Source organism: Myotis yumanensis, unplaced genomic scaffold, assembly GCF_028538775.1.
Source record: "Myotis yumanensis isolate MYYU_CA2020_CCGP unplaced genomic scaffold, mMyoYum1.0.hap1 SCAF_5, whole genome shotgun sequence".
Classification (NCBI taxonomy): Eukaryota; Metazoa; Chordata; class Mammalia; order Chiroptera; family Vespertilionidae; genus Myotis; species Myotis yumanensis.
Genome location: NW_027223756.1, coordinates 101603982 through 101626666, shown reverse-complemented (window position 1 = coordinate 101626666; position 22685 = coordinate 101603982). Strand labels below are relative to the sequence as shown.

Genomic DNA, 22685 nt, shown 5'->3' with positions numbered 1-22685 from the left:
GCGATACCGACTCAGTCATCCTCCCCCCAAAACCTGTCAGATTTGAGGCGTGACACATAAAAGGGGGATGAACAGTTTCCCCAAGAACCCCTCAAGGGGGAAGAAACGAACATTCCTTGGGGCATGGTTTAAATTTGGTAATTTCTCCCCCCACCCCACCCCCACGGCATGCAGGAGTTAGTTGCTGCTATTTTATGGAGTCCAAAGCAGAGGGGTGAGGTGCCTGAAATAGCCGCTGGTGTTGACATGCTTGAAAAATCTTTCTTGGGTTCTGCTAGGGGTCAGGTGCTGTGCTGAGCTTGTTTGGGCATCGTTCCACCTGTTCCTCCGGACAGACCGAGGTACTATTACTGTCCCCACGCATGCATGGGGAAACTGAGGCACAGAGAGTAATAATCAGGAGGTGATCTGCCTGACTCCATAATTCTTTGCCCTGCACACTGGGGCGATTTGAACTGTGTGTGGCAGGTCTGATGGGAGAGCCTTGAGAGGATAGATTTGGACAGTACAGTATCTCTGGGCCCATCATGCTGTCCCCATCTCAGTCCTGGAGGCTGAAGGACTGGGATGTGTGGCCAACTGTCCCTCTGTCTCTGAGCTTCATTGCATGGCAGAGATGGAAAGGGAAGCTGGGGACCCAGACTGGCGGAGGGCTCAGCCAGATGTCATTTGGCTCTCTGGGTATTCAGTGCAAGAAAGAAACACTTCAGCTTTTACAGAATAAGCTTCTGAGGAAACTAACAACCAGGCTTGTCACGGCCCCTTGTGAATTTACTCGGAGTATCAGCAGTTGGTACTAAATGTCCCTGTGCTGGTGAGCTGATGTCTGTCTGTCTCCCCAGGAGGTGGTAGAACTGGATGTGCTTCTTAGCAGCTTGTGTCCAGAGCTTAGAATGGTGCCTGCTCCTCCGTGGGATCTCAGGGCTGTTGACTGAGGGCACTGGCAGGAAGATGGTGATGGGACTAGTGACAAGATGTATTTCTCTACCTAGTAAACTTTTTCCTAAAAGGGAGAGTTTGCAGTCAGGGAGCCGGTCTGAAAAGGTCGAAGAGGTTTCTAGGGCATCTCCATGGTGCAGAAAACAATCCACCTGTGAGTCAATATTGGCCAGAGAGAGAGAGGGTGTGGGCACTGTTGATTCTGGTGAGGAAACACAATTCCTCTGTGGTCCTCGTCTGTATGCAAAAGAGGCTTTTTGCCAATAAGCTTCCCCCCCAGCAGCTGACTTTCTTTGGTGTTGAAATGCTCCCCGTCTTTTAAGATGCTGCCCAGCATCCAGCCTGATGGAAAACATTTGCAGTTTTCTTTTCCTTCACACATTTCCCCCAGGTGTGTGCAGGGGCTGGGCAGCGTTGAGCAAGGTGGGGCTGGAGTTCCGGGAGCATTCCCTGGCGGTTTGCTCAGGTGGATGGAGGGCGGCAAAGGGGGTCTGAAGAGCCAGTGAAGTCCGAGGACCCAGCTGCCAAGGGGCAAACGCATTCTTTTCTCCAGTCAAAATAAACATGGGCAGGAACTGGGTTTCCCCGAACCAGAACCCCATCTTTTCAGAATAGAATAGCAGTGTCCTGGAACGGCCAGGTGGCTCCTGCCCTGGAGGCGACACATGGAGTTGTCCTCTTTTCTAGATGGAAAACAAAGCAGCCAGACTGGCTTTAGGAACAACTCAATAAGGAAATCAGCCAGAAGGTCTCTCCCTTTGGTCACATGGAATTTGAAATGGGTGTAGTTTCACTGACCCGCAGTTCTGTTTCATGGTGTCTCCGCAGAAATTTGGTACATTCTGGTGGTTACTCTTGTCCTTTATAAGTCGAGGGGATTTCTCCACCCCCTGTCACTGTGCGGAAACTCTGTTAGTTTGTGGGTATAGCAGTTCCTGGGGAACGGACTCTGTCAACCTGTGCACACTGAAGGCCCCACGACTTGTTATTAAACAGCCATTGCCAGGGGTCATGTGAGTGGCTCTTCGTATCGTTGAGATCACCCCCAGGGAAACTCTCCTTTCAATCAGATCTTCCACAGCAAGATTTCAAACTCACATTTCCCATCCCCACTTCATTGTTCCCATAGAGGCGTCTCTCTCTCTCTCTCTCAAATGGTTATACCTAATTCCAAAAATGACACAGAAAACTTAAACCTGTGGTTAACATGAACAGAGAAAGAATGCAAATAATTTAAGGCAAAAGGCATCATTAAGGAAAAAAAAGAGCAGTTGCATTGTACGAAGAGGCAATCCTTAATGCAGCTCAACTCTAGTATAGAACCAAACTTTAGAGAGCAAATTGTAGGAAATACAAGGAAAATTGAGAAAGCGGGTTCGGGGGTGGGGTGGTTGTGGTGGTGGTAGTGGGGACTCAAACACAGCCTTGATGAGGTAGATAAACCTCAATTAGGCAACAAGGAGTTTGAATAATAAGGTTGTTAAATAAGATCGTAGTAACAGATATGGATGGAACTTTGTACTCTGCAAACAATACACACCTTAAAGTGCTCTTGGAATATTTAGAAAAATTAATCATCTGTTAAATCTAAAAAAAACACACAACCACCCCAAACCCAACCCCCCCAACCCAATGCAATACATTCCAAAAAGCAAATAAATGTAACTGAAAATTAGTTTTTAAAAACTTTTTTAAAATTATTTTTTAAAAAATATATATTTTATTGATTTCTTACAGAGAGGAAGGGAGAGGGATAGAGAGTTAGAAACATTGATCAGCTGCCTCCTGCACACTCCCTATTGGGTATGTGCCTGCAACCAAGGTACATGCCCTTGACCGGAATCGAACCTGGAACCCTTGAGTCCACAGGCCGATGCTCTATCCATTGAGCCAAACCAGTTAGGACTAGTTTTTAAAAACTTAACCAAACAACCATGGAAGACAAACTCCTACCATGTGATAATTAAAAACAAAACATAACTCTTAACTTTGGTCAAGGAGGATCTCAAAACTGCAAATGCGGTTGCAGAGACAAATGAGAGCGTTAAATGAGTATATAGATAAAGGACACAGTGAGTAATGAAATCTATCTATACAGGAAGAAGGAAATAATGAATTAACAGGGACTAATTAGAAAACTGACAAATTCAAGAGCTGGATCTTTTAGAACTTCAGTGCCCAATAAGGTAGCCACTAGCCAGAGGAAAATTCAGTTTCTCAGTCACATTACCCGGATTTTTAGCACTTGGTGGCTACATGTGGTTAGAGACTGCTGAATTGGACAGCACAGATAGAAAACTTTTCTGCCAATTCAGAAAGTTTATTTGACTGTGCTGTTTTAGCAGGAAGAATCTATATAGTAACTAAGAAAAAGGGAGAAAAGGGAGGAGGAGAACAAATATTGTGTGTAAGTAAAATTAAGAATGAAAATGGAGGTGTAATTTAAAATCCATAAAAAATTGATAAAGATAGCTCTGATGACAAGTCATTTGGAAATATTAAAATAATTTTATTTACTGGTTTAAGTACTTATTTTATTTAATTATTTCCTTTTGCAAGCAATTAGGCTCTGAATTTGCTCCCTCCCGCAAACAGCTATGTCTCCATATCATAAGGTGCACTCTTTGCCATCATTAATTTCTAAAATTTAAATTGGCTCAAGAGGCGGAAAACCTGAGTAGACTGACACTGAACAACTTTGAAAAAACTATTGCTATAGTTAAAATTTGTGCGTATTGTGTACACAAATGAAGAAAAACTTTAAAATGTCCACAATGAACAAACAGGGACCCCTGCGCCTTAGCAAGAGTGGATTGCAGGAGTGAACTGGGTGTTTGGAGGCATGCCTTAGCACCCACAGCCACAGCGTGTGCAGAGCCCTGGCACCCTGGACTCCACACCTCAGAGGCAGGTTCTCCAAGCTTCAGCTCCTCGCTTCCCTGTCTGTAGTTTCAAGGTGGCAACTTGGGAGTCTCCCAGGTGATAAGTCTCCATGACCTCACCTCCCCAAGGGCTTCCGGAGCCAGTCTGTCTTCCTCCTGTTCCCTGGCCTCCTCAGCCCCCTACCGAGAACCAGAAAATCGCCCCCGACGTGGATCTGGTATCTTTTCTGGCCGGTTCCTCCTGCGGGCAATGTCCAGGTCCCTCTGCTCCCTCCCCTGTTTCCTGTCCGGGTCCCTCACACCTCTTCCCCTGGACTTGGCCCTTCTTCAGCTCTCAACTGCTCAGAGTTCCCTGGTGATTCATGGATTTGCACGGACTGCCCCTCTCCTGCTGGGATAAAGCCAGTCACCTGTTCCCCCATCTTTTCTTTCTTTTTTTTTGAAGGAGCTTTATTGTGCACCTACTGTGCGCCTTGCTTTGGGATGCGGTAATTAGAGAGACAAGGCCCCCCCCCCTTCATAGGGCTGACCTGTGTCTTTTGTGCCTCCTGGGAGAGCAGAGCCATCATTTCTGTACCCCGGTGCCTAGAAGGGACCAGGTCCAGGTGGCCAGGGTGGGGGCAGGTGAATCCAAACCACAGTCTAACTCCGTGATGCCACACCCAGTCCAGGTTCCCCGGGGGGCCGCTGCTAGCTGACCGGACATCAGCAAAACAGCCCTTCGCTGCCTCGTTTCCACATCAGTAATGGAGATGGTTACTTGAATAGTAGTTCATAAGAGCATATTAACCGACATGTGTTGAACATTGTATTATGCAAATGGATCCACATTTCAAAGTGTATTCCTTGGGCGTGTGGGGGTTAGAGATAAGGCCCGTTCGCTGCCTCGGTTTACTGGAATTGCAAGCACACGTGCAGCACACAGGTTTGCCATCTTCACATGCACAGGAAACATCGGCTGGCCTGGAGGGCAGCCCAAAAAAGTATCCTGTAAGTTTTCTTAAGAATATGATTCATGAGTATGGCCCTCGGTGTTCTGGGGAGTGGCGGGTGGAAAACTGGGGTGTGGGGTACCGGAGTGCGGACCTTCACTACCCCTAATTCGGGTGATAATGCCATGTGACACTGGCGAGCCGCTGCCCTTTCTGGGCCCCCCAGAATGAGGCCGGGGACCAGGGCGCCCCTCCCGGGAGCTGCCAGCAGCAGTGGCCGGCGGTGCCCGATCTCCCGTGGGCCTCGCTCCGCGCGCCGGCCCAGTCCGCCCGGTGGCTGCCTGGGGCCTGGGGCCGCCTGCGCGCTGGGCTCTCCTTTCCTTCCACCTCCTCCCAAGCGCCGTCCGCCGCACTGTCGGCCCCGCTCGGGTGCCCCGCGACCGTCACCGCCACCGCGCCGGCGGGGCCAGCGCCCGGCAGCGCCCGCTATTGGCTGAGCCGAGGGCGGTGCTGCGGCCGCCCCTCCGCCCGGCCCGGAGTCCCGAGCCCCGGAGCGGAGCGCGCTGGGCTCTGCGGCGCCCACGTGGCGGGCTGGGGCTGCGGCCTCGTGGGCCCGGGTTCCCCGCCCCGCCCCGCCCCGCGGACACGCACACAGAGTCGCCGGAGCTGACCAATCGTGAGGCCGCCTCGGTGGGGCGGCCCCGGCACCCCGCCCCCTCCTGGCCCTTGCTCCCGGGTGTTTCGAAGAATTTTGCTGCTCGATTCAAAACGCCCTCGGAAGCCAGCCTGCCCTCCCCCGGGGCGGAGGGGGGCCTGGTCGCGGAGGGGAAACGGGGGTTTCCTGGCTCCTGCGCTTCCACGTGGGCACCCAGACTTAAAGGGCGTCTGCTGATGACCCAGCTGTCACAGGCGCACCGTCCCGCTCCCCGCCCACCTTTACGCGTTCCCAGCTGCCAGGTGCTGCCAGGGGCTGCCCGTGCCGGGCGTCGGGGGCGCCACCTTCCAGCCCGTGTCCAGGCGGCTGTGGGAGAGAAAAACCTTTGAATGCGAACAAAGGAAATTATCTTCAGGAGTTTGTAAAATTCACTCTTGGAGGGAGAGCTCTGACACTCTGGCGAATGTGTCTGCAGACCCACGTGCAGCTGTTCTGTTCGGAAATTTCTGGAAAGCCATCATTTTTGGAATAATATATCTTGAGTTTTTCTTTTAAACTCCAGGCTTTGGAAAGGAATGTAACAACATGTTATTAACATATGTCAAGCTATGGAAATATTAGTAGTAGTTTGTTTTTTTGTTTTGTTTTGCTTTTTACCATACAGCTTAAGAAAAATCAAACGGATTGAACTTTAGAAGGCAGAGAAAAAAAGGGGCTGTATTTTTTAGGCGCTGAGTTAGTCTCTCCTGCTATTCCTGTTGTCCATCACCAATAATGTATTTTCCTGGTCTGGGTTCCAGTCTAGGGTCACACTTGGTGTTTAGTTGCCTTGACGGTTGGCTTTGTAACAAGGCAGAAATCATGCGAAGAGATCCCGTGTGAAAGCTCTCATTGGTGCCTGTCAGCTATTCTTACACAATCACTGCTGGAATATTCAAGGATAGAATTATACAGTTGATCAATAACATTTATTAATTGTCTAGCAGAGGCTTTTAGAACATGTATTTCAAATATATGTCAGTTTCAAAAGGATACTACACATACATCATCAAAATCAAAATCAGCTGCACTGTCCATGGGCAGTCCTTGGGCACAGCCTGTGGCCCTTCCAGAGGGACATAGATCCCAGTGTGTCCCTCCCCTCCCCTCCCCCATTTTAAGATATAATTTACATACAGCAGAATTCACCCTTTTCGGTATAAAGTTCTGCAAGTTTTAACTGTATAGTCATGTAACCACCATCATAGTCAAGATGTGGTTCTGTCATCCTCCGAAATTTCCCTGTGCAACCTTTGCACTCAGCACCTCCTCAGTTCTAGCCCCTGGTCACCACTGATGTGTCCACTGTCCCTATAGTTTTGCCTTTTCCAGGATGTTATATAAATGGACTCGTACAGTGTGGAGTTTTAGAGACCATCTTCATACCCCAATATAATGTATTTGAAATTCATCCACATTGTTGTGTGGATATCGGCACTTCATTCTTTTTTTTCTTTTTTCTCTTTTATTGCTCAGTAGGGTCATTGTGGAGGTACAGCGTTTGTCCTTCTCCCAGGGAGGGATGCTTGGGTTGTTTCCAGTTTACAATGATGTGAATGTAGCCACTGTAAACATTCCCATATGTATGAACATATGTTCTGTTTTTCATTTCACCTGGGTAAACCTGTAGGTTGTGTGGTAAGGATAGGAAGTATATCCTTGACTTTATAAGAAACAAGAGGCCTGGTGCATGAAATTCGTGCACTGGTGGGTAGGGGGGTCCCTCAGCCCAGCCTGTGCCCTCGCACAGTCCGGGACCCCTTGAGGGATGTCCAACTGCCAGCTTAGGCCCAATTGGACATTCCTCTTGCAATCCAGGACCCCTTGCTCCTTACTGCCTGCCTGCTCGCTGCTCCTTATCACTCAGCTTGCTGCTCCTTAGCGCTGCCGTGGAGGTGGGAGAGGCTCCCCCCGCTGCACTCACCAGCCCTGAGCCCACTTCTGGCTGAGCGGCGCTCTCCCTGTGGGAGCACACTGACCACCAGGGGGCAGCTCCTGCGTTGAGCATCTGCTCCCTGGTGGTCAGTGCGCATCATAGCGACTGGTTGTTCTGGTCGTTCTGCCGTAACGGTTGCTTAGGCTTATATTATATAGACTAGAGGCCTGGTGCATGAAATTTGTGTAGGGGGGGGAGGGAGGTGTCCCTCAGCCCAGCCTGCACCCTCTCCAGTCTGGGACCCTTCTCACAATCCAGGACTGCTGGCTCCCAACCGCTTGCCTGCCTGCCTGCCTGATTGCCCCTAACTGCTTCTGCCTGCCAGCCTGATCCCGCCCCCCCCCCAACTGCCCTCCCCTGCTGGCCATCTTGTGTCCACATGGGGGTGGCCATCTTGTGTGTTGGAGTGATGGTCAATTTGCATATTACCTCTTTATTAGATAGGATTATCAAAGTGTTTTTTTAAACTAGCTTCCCATTTTGTATTCTCACTATGTATGTCTCTCTCCTTTTCCCACTAATGTTCTTTCTTTCTTTCTTTTTTTAATCCTCATCCGAGGATATCTTTCCATTGATTTTTAGAGAGAGTGGAAGAGAAAGGGAAAGACAGAGAAATATTGATGTGAGAGAAACACATCGATTGGTTGCCTCCTGCAGGTGTCCATGCCCTTGACTGGAATCGAACCTGGGACCCTTTGGTCTGCAGGCCAACAATCTATCTGCTGAGCCAAACCAGCTAGGGCCTAATGTTGTTCTTTAGACACTGCTCTGAACTTGCTGTTTTTACTTAATGCTATCTTGGAAATGACTCCAGCACTAGGATGCATAGAGCCTTCTCATTTTTCTTATCGCTGTGTGCTCTGCCACCTCCTTGATCTGCAGTACTTTATTACAAGTGTCCTGCTGTGGACCTTTAGGTGTTCCCAGTCTTTTGCTGTTATAAACCCAACTGGCCAATGTCCTGCTGTGTGAAGAATATCCTTGCCCAGTAGTCTGTGTGCACATGTGCTGTCTTGTCTGCAGGTTAATTCCTCGAAGTAGAAATATTTGAAGTACTGCTCTCTTTTTCTTGAAGCATCTCTCTTTTTAAAAAATATTTTTTTGTTGTTGTCAGTATTGCAGGTGTCCCCCATTCCCCTCTCTCCCCTTTGTCCCCCTCCACCCAGTCCTGCCCCACCCCAGGCCTTCACCACACTATTGTCTGTCTTGGGCTATGCATCTCTGTATATAAGTTCTTTGGTTAATCTCTTCCTGTCTTCCCACCTCCCTCCCCTCTGAGATCTGTCAGTCTGTTCCATGCTTCCATGCCTCTGGACCTATTTGTTCCTCAGTGTATTTTATTCATTAGATTCTACATATAAGAGAGATCATGTGATGTTTGTCTTTCTTTGACTGGCTTATTTCTCTTAGCATGATATTCTCCAGGTCTCTCCATGCAGTCTCAAAGGGTAAGAGAGCTTTTTTATTTTTACAGCTACATAATACTACATTGTGTAAATGTACCACAGCTTTTTTATCCACTCATCCACTGATGGGCACTTGGGCTGTTTTCAGATCTTGGCTATTGTAAATTGTGCTGCTGTGAACATAGGGATGCATATATTCTTTCTGGTTGGTATTTTTGGATTCTTAGGGTACATTCCTAGAAGTGGGATCACTGGGCCAAATAGCAGTTCCATTTTTAATTTTTTGAGGAAACTCCATACGTTTTTCAATCTGCATTCCCACCAGCAGTGCACCAGGGTTCCCTTTTCTCCACATCCTGGCCAGCACTTATTTGTTGATTTGATGGTAACCATTCTGGCAAGTGTGAGCTCATGATAGTTTCAATTTGCATCTCTCTGATGATTAGTAACGTTGAGCATTTTTTCCTATGTTTCTTGGCCATTTGTATATCCTCTTTAAAGAAGTGTCTATTCAGGTTCTTTGCCCATTTTAAAATTGTATCGTTTGTCTTTTGTTAAATTGTATGAGTTCTTTATATATTTTGGTAATTAATCCCTTATCAGATGTAGCATTGGCAAATATGTTCTCCCAGACAGTGGGTTCCCTTTTCATTTTGAGGCTGGTTTCTTCTGCTGAGCAGAAGCTTGTTAGTTTGAGGTAGTTCCAGTAGTTTATTTTTTCCTTTGTTCCCCTGGCTCTAGGCAATGTATCTGTGAAAATTCTGCTACATGAGATTTTGCTGCGTATGTTTTCTTCCAGGATTTTTATGGTTTCATGAGTTACATTTAAGTCTTGTATCCATCTTGAGTTTATTCTTGTGCATGGTATCAGTTGGTGTCTAGTTTCATTTTTTTGCATGTTTTCCCAGCACCGTTTATTGAAGAGACTGTCTTTACTCCATTGTATGTTCTTGCCTCCTTTGTCAAATATTAGTTGAGCGTAATGGCTTGGGTCATTTCTGAGGAATCTGTTCTGTTCCATTGATCTGTGTGTCTGTTCTTGTGCCAGTACCAGGCTGTTTTGATTACGGTGGCTTTGTAGTATAACTTGATATCTGGTATTGTGATCCCTCCAACTTTGTTCTTCTTTCTCAAGATTGCTGCGGCTATTTGGGGTCCTTTTTAGTTCCATATAAATTTTTGGAGTATTTATACTAGGTATGTGAACTATGCTGTTGGTATTTTAATAGGAATTGCATTGAATCCAAAGATTGTTTTGGGTAGTATGAGTATTTTAATTATGTTAATTCTTCCAATCCGTGAACACGATATATGCTTCCACTTGTTTGTGTCTTCTCCTATTTCTTTTTTTAATGTCCTATAGTTTTTCCATGTACAGGTCTTTTACCTTCTTGGCTAAGTTTATTCCAAGGTATCTTATTTTTTTGTTGTAATGGTAAATGGGATATCTATCTATCTCTCTATCTATCTATATATATTAGTTTCTCTTTCTGAGAGTTCATTAATGGTGTATAAAAATGCCATCAATTTCTAGATGTTGTTGTTCTGTCCTGCTACACTGCTGAATTTGTTTATTAAATCTAGTAGTTTTTTGGTGGAGTCTCCAGGATTTTCTATATATAATATCATGTCATCTGCAAATAATGACAGTTTTACTTCCTCCTTTCCAATTTGGATGCCTTTTATTTCTTCTTCTTGTCTGATTGCTGTGGCTAGGACCTCCAGTACTATGTTGAATAAGAGTAGTAGACGCAGACATCCCTGTCTTGTTCCTGTTCTTAAGGGAAACACTTTTAGTTTTTGCCATTGAGTGTGATGTTGGCTGTGGGTTTGTCATATGTGGCCTTTGTTACGTTGAGGTATGTTCCCTCTATTCCCGCTTTGCCGAGAGTTTGGCATGTCTATAGATCACTCGTTAGGGACAGCATCTCTGGGTGGGTCCTTGCACTTCACCCAGAGGGTCCAGCCGGAGTGTGCTGACACAGCAGCCTCTGCCCATTTCACCACTTTATTTGGAGGTCAGTCACCAATCTTCTCAGCAAGGTGCAGTGGAAAAGCCACTTGAGGTGAAAGTTTCAGGAAGGCAGTGGCTGCACCTGCTAATGGAAATGGAGGCCAGGGGTTTGGGAAACTTTAGGGGCGATATGAGAATAAATTAGCAGCCCAAGGTAGCTTGGGGGTGGCGGAGGTGGGGGCTGGCTGGCTGGCTGGACTGACAGGGAACCGGTGTGCTTGCAGGGGGAGGGCTGGTGCTTGCCATATCGGGGAGGTCTGGGTACATCTTCCCTAGCGCACAGCACACACCTGGCCATGGAGGGTTGACAGCTCCTGGATTGCTGGGCATTTTCTTGGAAAGGCGGCTATCCTGTTTCACAGAAACAGCACCGGGGGGTGGGCCTCTGAGACTGGGACTCACTTGGTGTCTGGAACAGGACGCCTGTCTCGGAGCATGGGGAGAAAATCAGCCCTTTCTTCATCGGGACTTTTTTCATCTTGCATCACGCGTGGTTTTCTTAATTCAGTCTGAGAGGCCACCCTGAGTGGCATTTCTATTAAATAAGATAAAGTGCTTGGAAACAGAGTGGGAGAGACGCACAGTTAGCTTATCATTTTCAACGTTTAACTTTCTTCAAAAGTTAAAAACAGAATTCAGGCAAAAACACACAACACCCCAAAGTGGGGAAGAATACCTGTCATTTTGTTGTAAATCCTCACCCGAGGATATATTTCCATTGATTTTTAGGGAGAGTAGAAGAGAGAGGTAAAGACAGAGAGAAACATCAATGTGAGAGAAACACATCAGTTGGTTGCCTCCTGCACGAGCCCCCGCCAGGGCTGGGGCCTGGGCCAGGGCCGGGGAGGAGCCTGCAACCAAGGTACATGCCCTTGACTGAAATCGAACCCGGGACCTTTGGTTTGCAGGCCGACACCCTCTCCCAGTGATGGCGAACCTTTTGAGCTCGGCGTGTCAGCATTTTGAAAAACCCTAACTTAACTCTGGTGCCGTGTCACATATAGAAATTTTTTGATATTGGCAACCATAGTAAAACAAAGACTTATATTTTTGATACTTATTTTATATATTTAAATGCCATTTAACAAAGAAAAATCAACCAAAAAAAATGAGTTCGCGTGTCAGAGGTTCGCCATCACTGCTCTATCCACTGAGCCAAACCAGCTAGGGCACACCTGGCATTTCTTTAACCCTTTAGTGAGGGGTCAGCAAGATGGTAAAGCCAAAGCTTTGAGATCCCTGAAAGGGGATTGCAAGTTAGATACAGGCTGCTTAATGTCAGATGAGAAAATAAAACTGCCTTTGGGGGAGGTTATCTCTTCTCCTGGGTAAAGTGATTTACAGCAGATCCATCTGTACGTTGACATCTGCCTTCCCGGAGTCTGGGCCTAATAGAAACAGTAAATCAACCACAGGTACGTCTTACTGGGTAAAGGGCTGACACCTGCTTTTGTAAATAAAGTTTATTGGATGCAGTGGGTGTGGCCGCATTCATGCTGCAGCCACAGAACGGACTAGTTGCGACAAAGACCAGAGGGCTGCATATTTGCTTTGCGGTCCTCTGCAGAAACAGTTCTCCAGCTGCTGTGCTGGAGCGTGAAGGAAGTCTCAGGTGGGCCTTCTAGTCAGGCTGCAGCGTGACATATGAAAGTCCTGTGGTCAGCCTTCAGCCTGTTTGCTGGTGTTGCATCATTTTCTTAGCATTGTCTGGTCTGGAAGGCCTTGTGTTTGGAAGGCTCTTGTTAGGTCTTTGCTGATGCCTCCTCTGAAGTTAAGAACTGGCCCTCAGGTGCAGCCCCAGCTCAGGAAATAGGCCCTTCCTGCTCTCACATATGACCTCCCAGAGGGTGGGGTCTCTGTGGGCCCTAGATCAGCAGTCGCCAACCGGTGGTCCGCGAGGTCTGAAAGGCTGACGACCGCTGCCCTAGATCATTGTTGTCTGCCTTCTATTTATTGCTTCCTGCCATTGTGTTTCAGCCCGTGTCCTGGCAGACGAGACAGATCATTAAGAAGGATGATGATGATAATAACAGTAATAACCGCAATAGTGGACTGACATCGCACCTACAGCGTGTCTGTCCGAGAACGCAGGCTTTACCCGTATCATCACACTTAGTCACAAGGACTCAAGGGACTTTTCTAGACAAAACCAAGGCTGCTGTTGGTTCTTTAAAGAAACCTTCCTGGTGCTCCTGTGTGGCAGCAGGTGCTACGTCACTAAAGCTAAATTCTCATCACTCTTGCCCCTGGACTGCATGGACCCTGGGGTTGACTTTGCCATTGCTTAGACCCAGGAAATCAGAGGCAGAGCCAAAAGAGTGAGGCTCCAGTTTGGGCGCTGCTTATCTGTGAAATGGACATCATATTGTTTATCCCCTCCCTGCTGGCGTCTCTGTTAGAGTTAAGTAAAGAGCCTATGGGTGGTGTGTGAACCCTAAAAACACTACACAGACGTTGGTGGGTTAACCCCCATCCTGCTCCTGTTACAGCTTCTTAATTCTTTCTGGATCCATGGAGAAAATCAGAATATGCACATACGCATAGGTTTTCCATATTTTTGCATGTGGTTTTTCAAGGTGTTTGTGGAGCTCCTGCAACTGGGAATTCTTGAGCCATCAGCTAAAAATTGGGGACTTGTAACTGTTCCAAGTCCTTCCTTTTGCCTCCTCTGTCATAATTGAACATGTGTCTGCTGAGCTCCTTCTGGTGCAGGGAGAGGCAGTACAGGGAATGGTCCACATATGGCCCTGCCCCCTAAGCCTCTCTAGTCACTCAGCAAGCACCCAAGATAATGTCAAGAGTGGTAAGTGCGATAAGAAAAGCATCACAAGATAATATGCCAGAATATGGTTTGAGAAGGAAGGAGTGACTTCCACTGGGGAGGTCAAGGGAGGTCTTTCTAAGGTGTTGAGACCTGATGGATGAGAAGGAGCCAGTCACTGTATATAATAAAAGACTGATATGCAAATAGACCAAACGGTGGAACAACCGAACAACCGGTCGCTATGTTGTGCGCTGAATATCAAGGGGAGCGCAGAACATGGCGGGTGTGGGCAGCAGGCGGCAGAGCACGGAACATGGTGGGCATTGGCTGTGGTGGGATGGTGGAGCAGGTGAGCGAGGGCCAGACCAAGGTGGGGCGCCAGTCGCTGTCATCAGGGTGAGCCTCTGGTGGTTACTGAAAATTCTTTGCTCCCAAGTGCCACAGTCCTGCCCGGAGCTTGCACCTACTGCTGGTGCTGGTCCCGCTCGCACCTGCTGCTGGTGCTAGAGCCACTGCTCGCACCCGCTGCTGGCGTCCGGTGCCAGTCCTAATAGCTCAGTGCTGTTGGCAGGTGCAAGCGGCAGCTGCTGGCCCCAGTAACCCCTGAGGGCTACTCCACCTCCCCCTGCTCCTGAGGGGCGATTGGGGCAGCAGTCGCTGCTCACACCCGCTGATAGTGCCTGTGCTGCTCGCACCCACTGCTGGCACCAGCCCCAATTGCTCCGCGCCGTCAGCAGGTTCAAGCAGGGCCGGCGCCGTCAGAGTTTGGGAGCAGTGACGGTGGGAGTGGGCTGCCAGCAGGCAGGGGACCGGGTGCCACGGCTGGAGGGGCTGAGCAGGGGTGCAGAGGATGGACCGAGACCCGCCCCTGTGCCCACTGCAGCCTTGTGGCTCACAGTTCCTTTCAATGTGCATGAATTTGTGCACTGGACCCCTAGTGGGAGGATAATAAGTAGGGTGCTCTAGCCAGCACATGCAAAGGTCCTGAGGTTGGACTGAGCCTGGGTATGTGAGGGCAGAAAGGAGACCCGGGTGGCTGCTGCCTGGGGCTGGGAGGACTTGGGCCGGCAGGCACTGAGACCACATGAGCCCTCTTGGCCTTGACAAGGAGTTTATTTTTATTCTCTTAGCCTCTGCTGTCCAATGCAAGAGCCAATGGTCATAAAAATTGAAATGGAAATACAATTAAAAGTTTGGTTTCTCAGTAGAAATTGGAAACTGTGTGTACTCTTGGCAGGAATGTAAAATGATACAGCCACTGTGGAAAACAGCACGGTGGTTCCTCAAGAATTTAAAAATTGAATTACCATAGGATTCAGCAATTCTACTTTTGGGTATAGACATAAAAGAATTGAAAGTGGTCTCGAAGAGATATCTGTACACCCATGTTTACAGTAGCACTATTGACAATGGCCAAAAGTTGGAAGCAACTTAAAGATGTGGTTTCTCGTGTTATTAACCACCGTCACCAGCCACAGGAGAGAAGTGGCTGCCATGTCAGACAGCACACAGATTGAGAACGTTTCTGTCGTCACAGGATGTCCCATCAGGTAGTGCCGCTCGTGTGCAAACGGGGCCTCAGAGGTCACTTCCACTCCCTGGCTCCCGGGTCCACTCAGGCCGTTTGCTGCAGCAAGAAGCCTGAGGGTGTCCAAGGCATGTTTCACGCTCGCAGGGAGGGAGTGAAGCAAGCCCCTCCACGCACAGGCTCTCGCTGCCCAGGTCTGTCCGGCCACAGGGAGGCCATTTGTCCATGACAGTCTGGGAAGGGAGGGCTGGCCATCAGGGTCCAGGCCACATGCCGGGGGGCCGAAGTCCAGGGGTAACTGGGAAGCAGTGAGCAGTGAGACACGGGGAGGAAGGGGTGTGTAACGAGCTGCTAGAGGAAGCCAGGAAGGGGCCCAGCGCGCGTGGACAAGTTCAGTTGCATTGAACAAGAACATTTCTCCAGCCACGAGACCCATGCACAGCGTCTGCCCGTCCCCAGGGCCTTCTCTTTCCTGCCATTCGTCATCTCGTTCAGGCCACAGCAGGAATGTTACCTCTCGTCACCTCTGGCACAGTGTGTGCTGCGTATCCAGTTACACGCTTGTGTGTTTGAGTAACTAAGATGCCTTCTTCATGAGACTGTGTGCTCCCTAAGGCAGGGTCTGTGGCCTGCAGCGGCTGCAGTATCTAGATTAGTGTGAGCCCATGTCTGTTGGAGCAGTACGTGACTGTTGTGCAATTTCCTTAACCTTCTTGAGCCTCAGTTTCCCCCTTTGTGAAATGGAGACAGTAATATGTCTGTTTATGCCAGTTGTGTGCTGGAGCTGCTTGCTAGAGTCAACTGTTCAATTTTCAGGAAATTTACAAATTGTTTGTTAAGCTATTAATATAAACTTACAATTAAACAAATTATGTTAAAATCAAAGGTAATAAATACTCAAAATTCACTGCATCCTAATGATCTCACTATAGTTTTCTATAAGTAGTCCCTTCTTATCCATGGTTTCCCTGTCCATATTTTCAGTGACCTGTGGTCTGAAAATATTATGGAAAATTCCAGAATTAAGCAATTCATAAGTTTTAAATTGTGCGCCATTCTGGGTAGCATGAAGTCTCTTGCCATCCCACTCAGTCCCTCCCGTGACGCGACTCATCCTTTGTCCAGTGTCTCCACCATTTATATGCTCCCTGCTCGTTGGTCATTTAGTGGCGGCTCGACTATCAGATTGACTGTCGTGGTATCTGATAAGTGACCCTATTTTACTTCATAATGCCACATTCACATAGCTTTTCTTACAGTCTATTGTTTTAATTACTCTATTTTATTAGTTATTGTTGTTAATCTCTTATTGTGCCTAATTTATAAACTTCATCATATGTATGTTCAGGAAAACACATCATATCTATAGAGTTGGGTACTGTTCAAGACTTAGGCATCCACTGGCGGTCTTGGAATGAATCCCCCATAGATGAGGGAGGGCGGCTGTATTTATGCTTTTGAGGTTATTTGCTACTATTCAGTCTATATGGTGGAAGTACTGTTTATGCCGTGGTACCATGTATCTCTCACCAGCTCCATGTTCAGTAACTTGAGGTTGGTGGTATTTACACCATGGAAATTGGCAGATGCTACAGGTCAGATCCTCTCTTACCCCCTCTCTGAAGCAGTTGTTAACATTTACGGCACACCACTGGTTTGGGGGCTTAATGAGTTCGTGCTTTTGTTAATGGCTTTGTGCGTGGGGCCCAGCATGTGCTGTAGAAGTGAGGCTGTTGTTATTATTTTGTTTCGCCTGCTTTCCCTAATCTAGCACTGCTGTTCGTGCGGACAGGAGCTGGACAACCCACTGACCGGCTGGTTTTTCTCTCCCCAGTCTGCCCGACCAGCTGCAAGTCGCACGGCTGCACTGCTGAAGGCCTCTGCTGCCACCCCGAGTGCCTGGGCAGCTGCTCTGAGCCCGACGACCCCACCAAGTGCGTGGCCTGCCGCCACTTCTACCTGGACGGTAGGTGCGTGGAGACCTGCCCAGCCCCGTACTACCACTTCCGGGACTGGCGCTGTGTGAACTTCAGCTTCTGCCTGGACCTGCACAACAAATGCAAGAACTCGCGGAGGCAGGGCTGCCATCAGTACGTCATTCACAACAACAAGTGCATTCCTGAGTGTCCCTCTGGGTACACAATGAATTCCAGCAAGTGAGTCCCGGGTGTGGGTTCTTGGTGAGGGGTGGGGGAGTGAGGGGGAGGGGCGGGTAAGGAACATGGGGCTGGTGAGGTGGTGCTACCTGTTAAAATCTAATGAACAAAATAAACTAACGAACAAAATGGAACCGGAAGCATGGAGCAGACTGGCTGGTGCCTGAGGTGACTGGATAAGGAAGGTGAAGGGATTGGCTAAAGAACATGTATGCACAGCCCCTGGACATGGACAATAGTGTGATGACGGCCAAGGGAGGGGGAGGTGGGAGTGGGTGGAGGTTGGCCAAGGGGGTGGAAAACTGGGACAGTTGCAATAATTTCAACATTAAACAATTTTAATAAACAAAACAAAAAACCTGTGTGAAAAACCAGCATCCATTGCTATGGGTGAGGGCGCTGAGATGACCAGGGCATGTACTTGGGAACCGTGGGTCCATGTCTGCCTCCTGTTTTGGTCCTGGCCTTCGCAGCAGAGTCGACAAACTGTCTCTGTAAAGGGCCTGAGAGTAAGTACCTTGGCATCTTGCACATGATTTTTAAAGCTTTCTGTACTGAGCGTTGGGAGCAGAAAGCACACAGGCAGCCGTCCCTGGCTTCCCGTAGCATCCTTCACATTCGTGGGACGGTTCCCACTGCTGTGACTTCCTGGCTCTTACACCCAAAGTGGAGCTCAGGTTTGTGTTTCTTCTGATCCGGAGCTGGACAGCGCGTTGAGATGAGCCCGGAGCACGAGAGGGAAGAGACTTGATTCTCTGTCATTCCCAGGCCTTTCTCGTACTGGGAAGCGGTTTTCTTTCTTTGTTGTGAGTCAGATGGCCTATGCACACTGCAGGCATGTGTTCATCTTGTTAGCTTCTTAGATGCTATTTTGGTTTCTTGGGGCTGTAATCAAGCTTAAAAAATCTGTTTTCTGGTTTTTGTGTTTCGGGTTTGAAAAAACCCTCCACAAAACAACACAAAAACAGATCAGAAGCAGGCGCACACCGAGGGTGAGCTGACCTGCTCACCCAGAAATCTCCCCTACAGACTCGAGAATTAGCCGATGAGTGTTCTGGTGGGAATTTTTATTTCCTGAAAAAAAAAAAAAAATACACCTTTATTTCAGTTCTTACGAGGCTCTCTTCGAATGTTTGTGAAACTTGCAAGTACAACATGTTTTGTTTTATTAGTGTTTTTTTTTTTTTTTACAAAAACCTGTTCCGTGGCTTTGTTGACCAAAAATAGGCAATTATAAATCACTTTGCATGGCAAGAAGACCCTTTTCTTTTTCTTTTTGGGCCAGTTCATCAGTAAGGTTGGGGAAATGACCATATTCCTTTTGACTCCTTTTTGTTTATTTTTTAAATGAATCTTCTAGTAAGATGTTTATTTAAAAGACATTGGCTTTAAATAGAAGGAATTCTCTCTGAGAAGCCCAGCAACCTTCACTGATGTTCTCCTGATGGTGTGGTGGCCCCTGGAGCCCGCGCCTCAGGAAATGGGCGCTGTGTCCCGCGATGCTTGTGACCTTTGCTGAGTGAGAGAGGGCAAAGCAGGTGGTGCTAATTACGACTCTTTATGGCACAATTCTACTTCGAAGGTTTTGAAAAAAATGAATATTTTTTTCTTCTGAAGTTTTTAAAAATAAAAGATGTTCTTAGGAAATACGTTAGTCCTATCACATGTTCTAATGTGGTTTGATATCAAATAGGACCAGATATGCTTTCTTCCATTCTTGTGGCTTATCCAGAAATAGTTCTTGGTGTTTTCAGAGCAGAGGTCTGGGGGCACATGCAGAGTCATGGGGAGACGCCTGCCGAGAGCAGTGTGTGCTCACTGAGATGGGGAGGACTCGGTATTTGGGGTGAATGTTGTGTCCCTGTTCCCTCCCCATCGAATGCTCTGCCCCTTGATCTTTGCACGGCCCCCTTCTTCTGGCCCAGGCCACAGCTTGTAAGTCACTTCCTCTGAAGTCCTTCCCCGTGTGCCCACTTTGTCTGAATTAGTTGTCCAGCTCCTTTTTGGCACATCACTCAGGTTTAACTCTTGTCATGGCTTATACCACAGGCTGATATTGTCATTGTCCATTTATTAATTTTCCTCAACTCCACCAACAGCTGGACCAGGGTATCAGTTAGCTCCTGCTGCCTGGAGAGCAGCCCGGCACTCAGTACCTCACATTCATTTACGGTTTCTGATGGCTGATGGAAGGTTTGTCTGATGTGGGCAGGGTCAGCCCTGACTGATGGCGTAAGATAGCCAGCCGCTCATATCCTAGATGGGCAGCCGGGGCCTCTCTCTGTGTGGTTTCTCGTCCTGGCAGCCAGGAAGGGCATGCTCCAATGTGCAAGTACTTTTCAAGCCTCTACTGACATCCCATTTGCTCATGTTCCATTGGCCAAAGCAGTTCATCTGGCCAAGCCCAGAGTCACTGGAAAAGGACATAGACCCCACTTGGTGGGAGGCCGAAAGGAACATGTGGCCGTTGATAACGTCCCCAGGAAAGTCGGTTGTTTTGTTCACCTCGTGTGCCTGTGCCGTGGAGCAGGCGTTGGCAGGGCCCAGAGTGTAAATATTTTTAGTCTGAAGGCCATATGGTCTCTGCTGCAGCTACTCTGACATGATGGCGTGAGGATAGCCACAAATGACCCATAAACCAGTGGGTGTGGTTGTATAGAACGTTCTTTAAAAAACAGGTGGCCATGGACTTGGCATCGGCTGTAGTTTGTGGATCTCGAGCTTAGAGTGTCGCCTGTCACGTAGTGCTCAGTGAGTAGTTGTAGGACCAACAAAAGAACCGAACTTTTGGTCACAGTTCTGCATCCACTGCAGCTGTGCGGACACCACAGGGTGCACTGCACTACAGGTTGACACTAGGCACCTGGAGTCCGTGTCAAACCACAGGTTGAAGGCTGTTCTCCACAGGACTGCCCTCGCTTCTGACACCAGCCACGCTTCGGGGTCCTTAGGCCACCCTCACTTCTGATCGACTGGCTATAAATCTGGGGGTTCCCACAAACCTTTTGGGTTCAATAATTTGCTGTAACATCTCACAGAACTAAAACACGGCTGCAATACGTTGCGGGTCCCGAGCCTACTGATGGTACCTCCTCATTTAGGAACGCGCATTGCACACACGTTCCCTGTAGGGAGCTCCATAGACATCCTCCCACCAGGGCCCCTGCTTATGGCTTGACTGGCTCTCATGGTTCTTATTGTGATCACAGGACACACTTCAAAATGAACCACCAGGGGACTTTGAGGAACAGATCTGTTACTCACAGGTCCTGGAGGTACATGGTACGCCCAGGCCAGGGGTGGCAGAGAGCGAGGGGGGTGGGACCTGGGGCTCTGCCTATAATAAGTCTGAGGGTGAAGCATCTGCTGTTTCCTGGTTCTCTCTCTCTCTTTTTTTTTTAAATATATTTTATTGATTTTTTACAGAGAGGGAGAGGGATAGAGAGTTAGAAACATCAATGAGAGAGAAACATCAATCAGCTGCCTCCTGCACACTCCCTACTGGGGATGTGCCTGCAACCAAGGTACATACCCTTGACCGGAATCGAACCTGGGACCCTTGAGTCTGCAGGCTGACGCTCTGTCTACTGAGCCAAACCAGTTAGGGCCCTGGTTCTCTCTTTATTGTCGAATTTAAAGCATTAGAACAGGAAGTAGGGTCCAGGAAGGAGGAAGCACGGTCACCCAAGTAGTCAGGTATCTGGTGACCCAGGGCTTTCTGCAAGAAGGGCCTTCGCGGGTGGAAGGAGCCTGATTCCCTCGCTGGTGGTTTTACTGCTCACTGTGTCAGAGGCTGGCGTTGTGTTTATTCAAGACGGATGTCCCCTGAAGTGGATGCCTCAGCAATCAGAGCTTGATGTGCACGTACCCTACCTGTGCCTGTGGTTACAGCGTTGTCACTAGGGTGCTGGCAGGGTGAGGTCTGGTGACTACAGGAGTCGCCTGTCTCCACAGGTAGAATGAGATCCCGTCTCCATGCGGTTCAGAGTCCCCTGGGGCTGGAGCACAGCAGGAGCCCTGCCGTTGGGGGGAGAAGCGTTAGTCCCCTGGTAATGCCGGGACCTGCTGCCGCAGGGAAGGGGGGAAGCCTGCCCTGTGGGTAGTGGCTTTTACCTGGGCCGTCTGGCCTCTTCCCTCAGGGGTCAATGTCTGACATTATGGCTTCCAGACCTGGTTGCGGTGCTATTGGGCGTCAGTGGTGAAGCTGAGGGGTGCTGCTCAGCACCCTCGATGCTCAGGACGGCCCTCACAACGGAGCGTTCTCGGGCCTCGGCTGCTAGCAGTGCTGTGGGCGTCCCTTGGGACCCTGTGCCACTGCGCCTGCCGCGTGGAGGGGGGTCCTGTGTGCCCTGACCCTCTGCCTTTGCTTTTTACTCAGCTTGATGTGCACTCCGTGTCTGGGCCCCTGTCCCAAGGTCTGTCACATCCTGGAAGGTGAGAAGACCATCGACTCAGTGACAGCTGCCCAGGAGCTTCGAGGATGCACCGTCATCAACGGGAGCCTCATCATCAACATCCGTGGGGGCAGTGAGTGCAGGGGGTGTCCCGCTGGGGTCCACGGTCCCTGGCGGTGGAGGAGGGAAATGGTCTAGACTTTGCTTCCTGCTTCCTCGGTGGTTTTAAGACTATCTTGAGTCAGTTGTTACCAGACCTGTAATTCAAAGCTCATCTGGTCCCACTCTCCCTGCTGAGATTCTGATTTTCCACATTCGTAGCTGGGACATCAGGAATTTGCATTTTTAACAAACGGCAACCTTCCCTATTGCAGGTCTGAGGACTGTGTTTCCAGAAATACCGTCACAGGCAAAAAGGCATTCCTTTGTTTACGTGTTCAGCAAACATTTGTGGAATATTTAGTGAACGGGGCAAAGTCTGTGCATGATGGGTGTTGCCAATAAGCAGATCAGTTTATGATATAAACTCAGGCAGTGGTCCCACTATGCGGGGAAGCAAAGTGTGGCAGTGGAGGGAGTGGGATGGTACCCTTTTCTTATAAAGCGCCATATAATAAATTTATTCAGCTTGGCAGGCCAGAGGGTATCTATTACAAGTCCTCAACTCTGCCCTTGTAGAGAATATGTGAACAAATGGATGTAGCTCTGTGCCAATAAAACTTTATTTACAAAGCAGACTGGATTTGGCCAGCGGACTGAAGTTTGCAAACCTCTGAAGCGGAATAAGAGGTTGCTATTTTAGAAGGGTTTCTGGTCAGAGGAGCCATGCTTTGAGTTGGTAATAGCGCGAACCAAGCTAATAGATGGGAGAGTGACATTCTGGGCAAAGGAGGCAGCCAGGCAAAGTCCCGAGGCCGCGTGTGCGTGGTCTGCTGACGGGAGGGTGTGGAGGCCCAGGTGCCTGAAGTAGTGGGAGAAAGGTAGGAGTGAGACACAAAGCACCAGTCACTTACTTAGGGATTTGCTGACCCCGTAGTAAG

The 22685-nt window shown here is 48.7% G+C and overlaps 1 protein-coding gene across 2 annotated transcripts in view; it reads left to right on the top strand.

Annotated features, from left to right (window-relative positions):
- Positions 1-22685, top strand: part of INSR (insulin receptor) — a 157311-nt gene that overhangs the window by 73827 nt on the left and 60799 nt on the right. For both annotated transcript variants that reach the window (XM_070416729.1, XM_070416728.1), the window contains exons 3-4: positions 16930-17251; positions 21630-21778. In XM_070416729.1, the coding sequence (XP_070272830.1) occupies positions 16930-17251; positions 21630-21778 (471 nt within the window). The remainder of the gene's footprint in view (positions 1-16929; positions 17252-21629; positions 21779-22685) is intronic.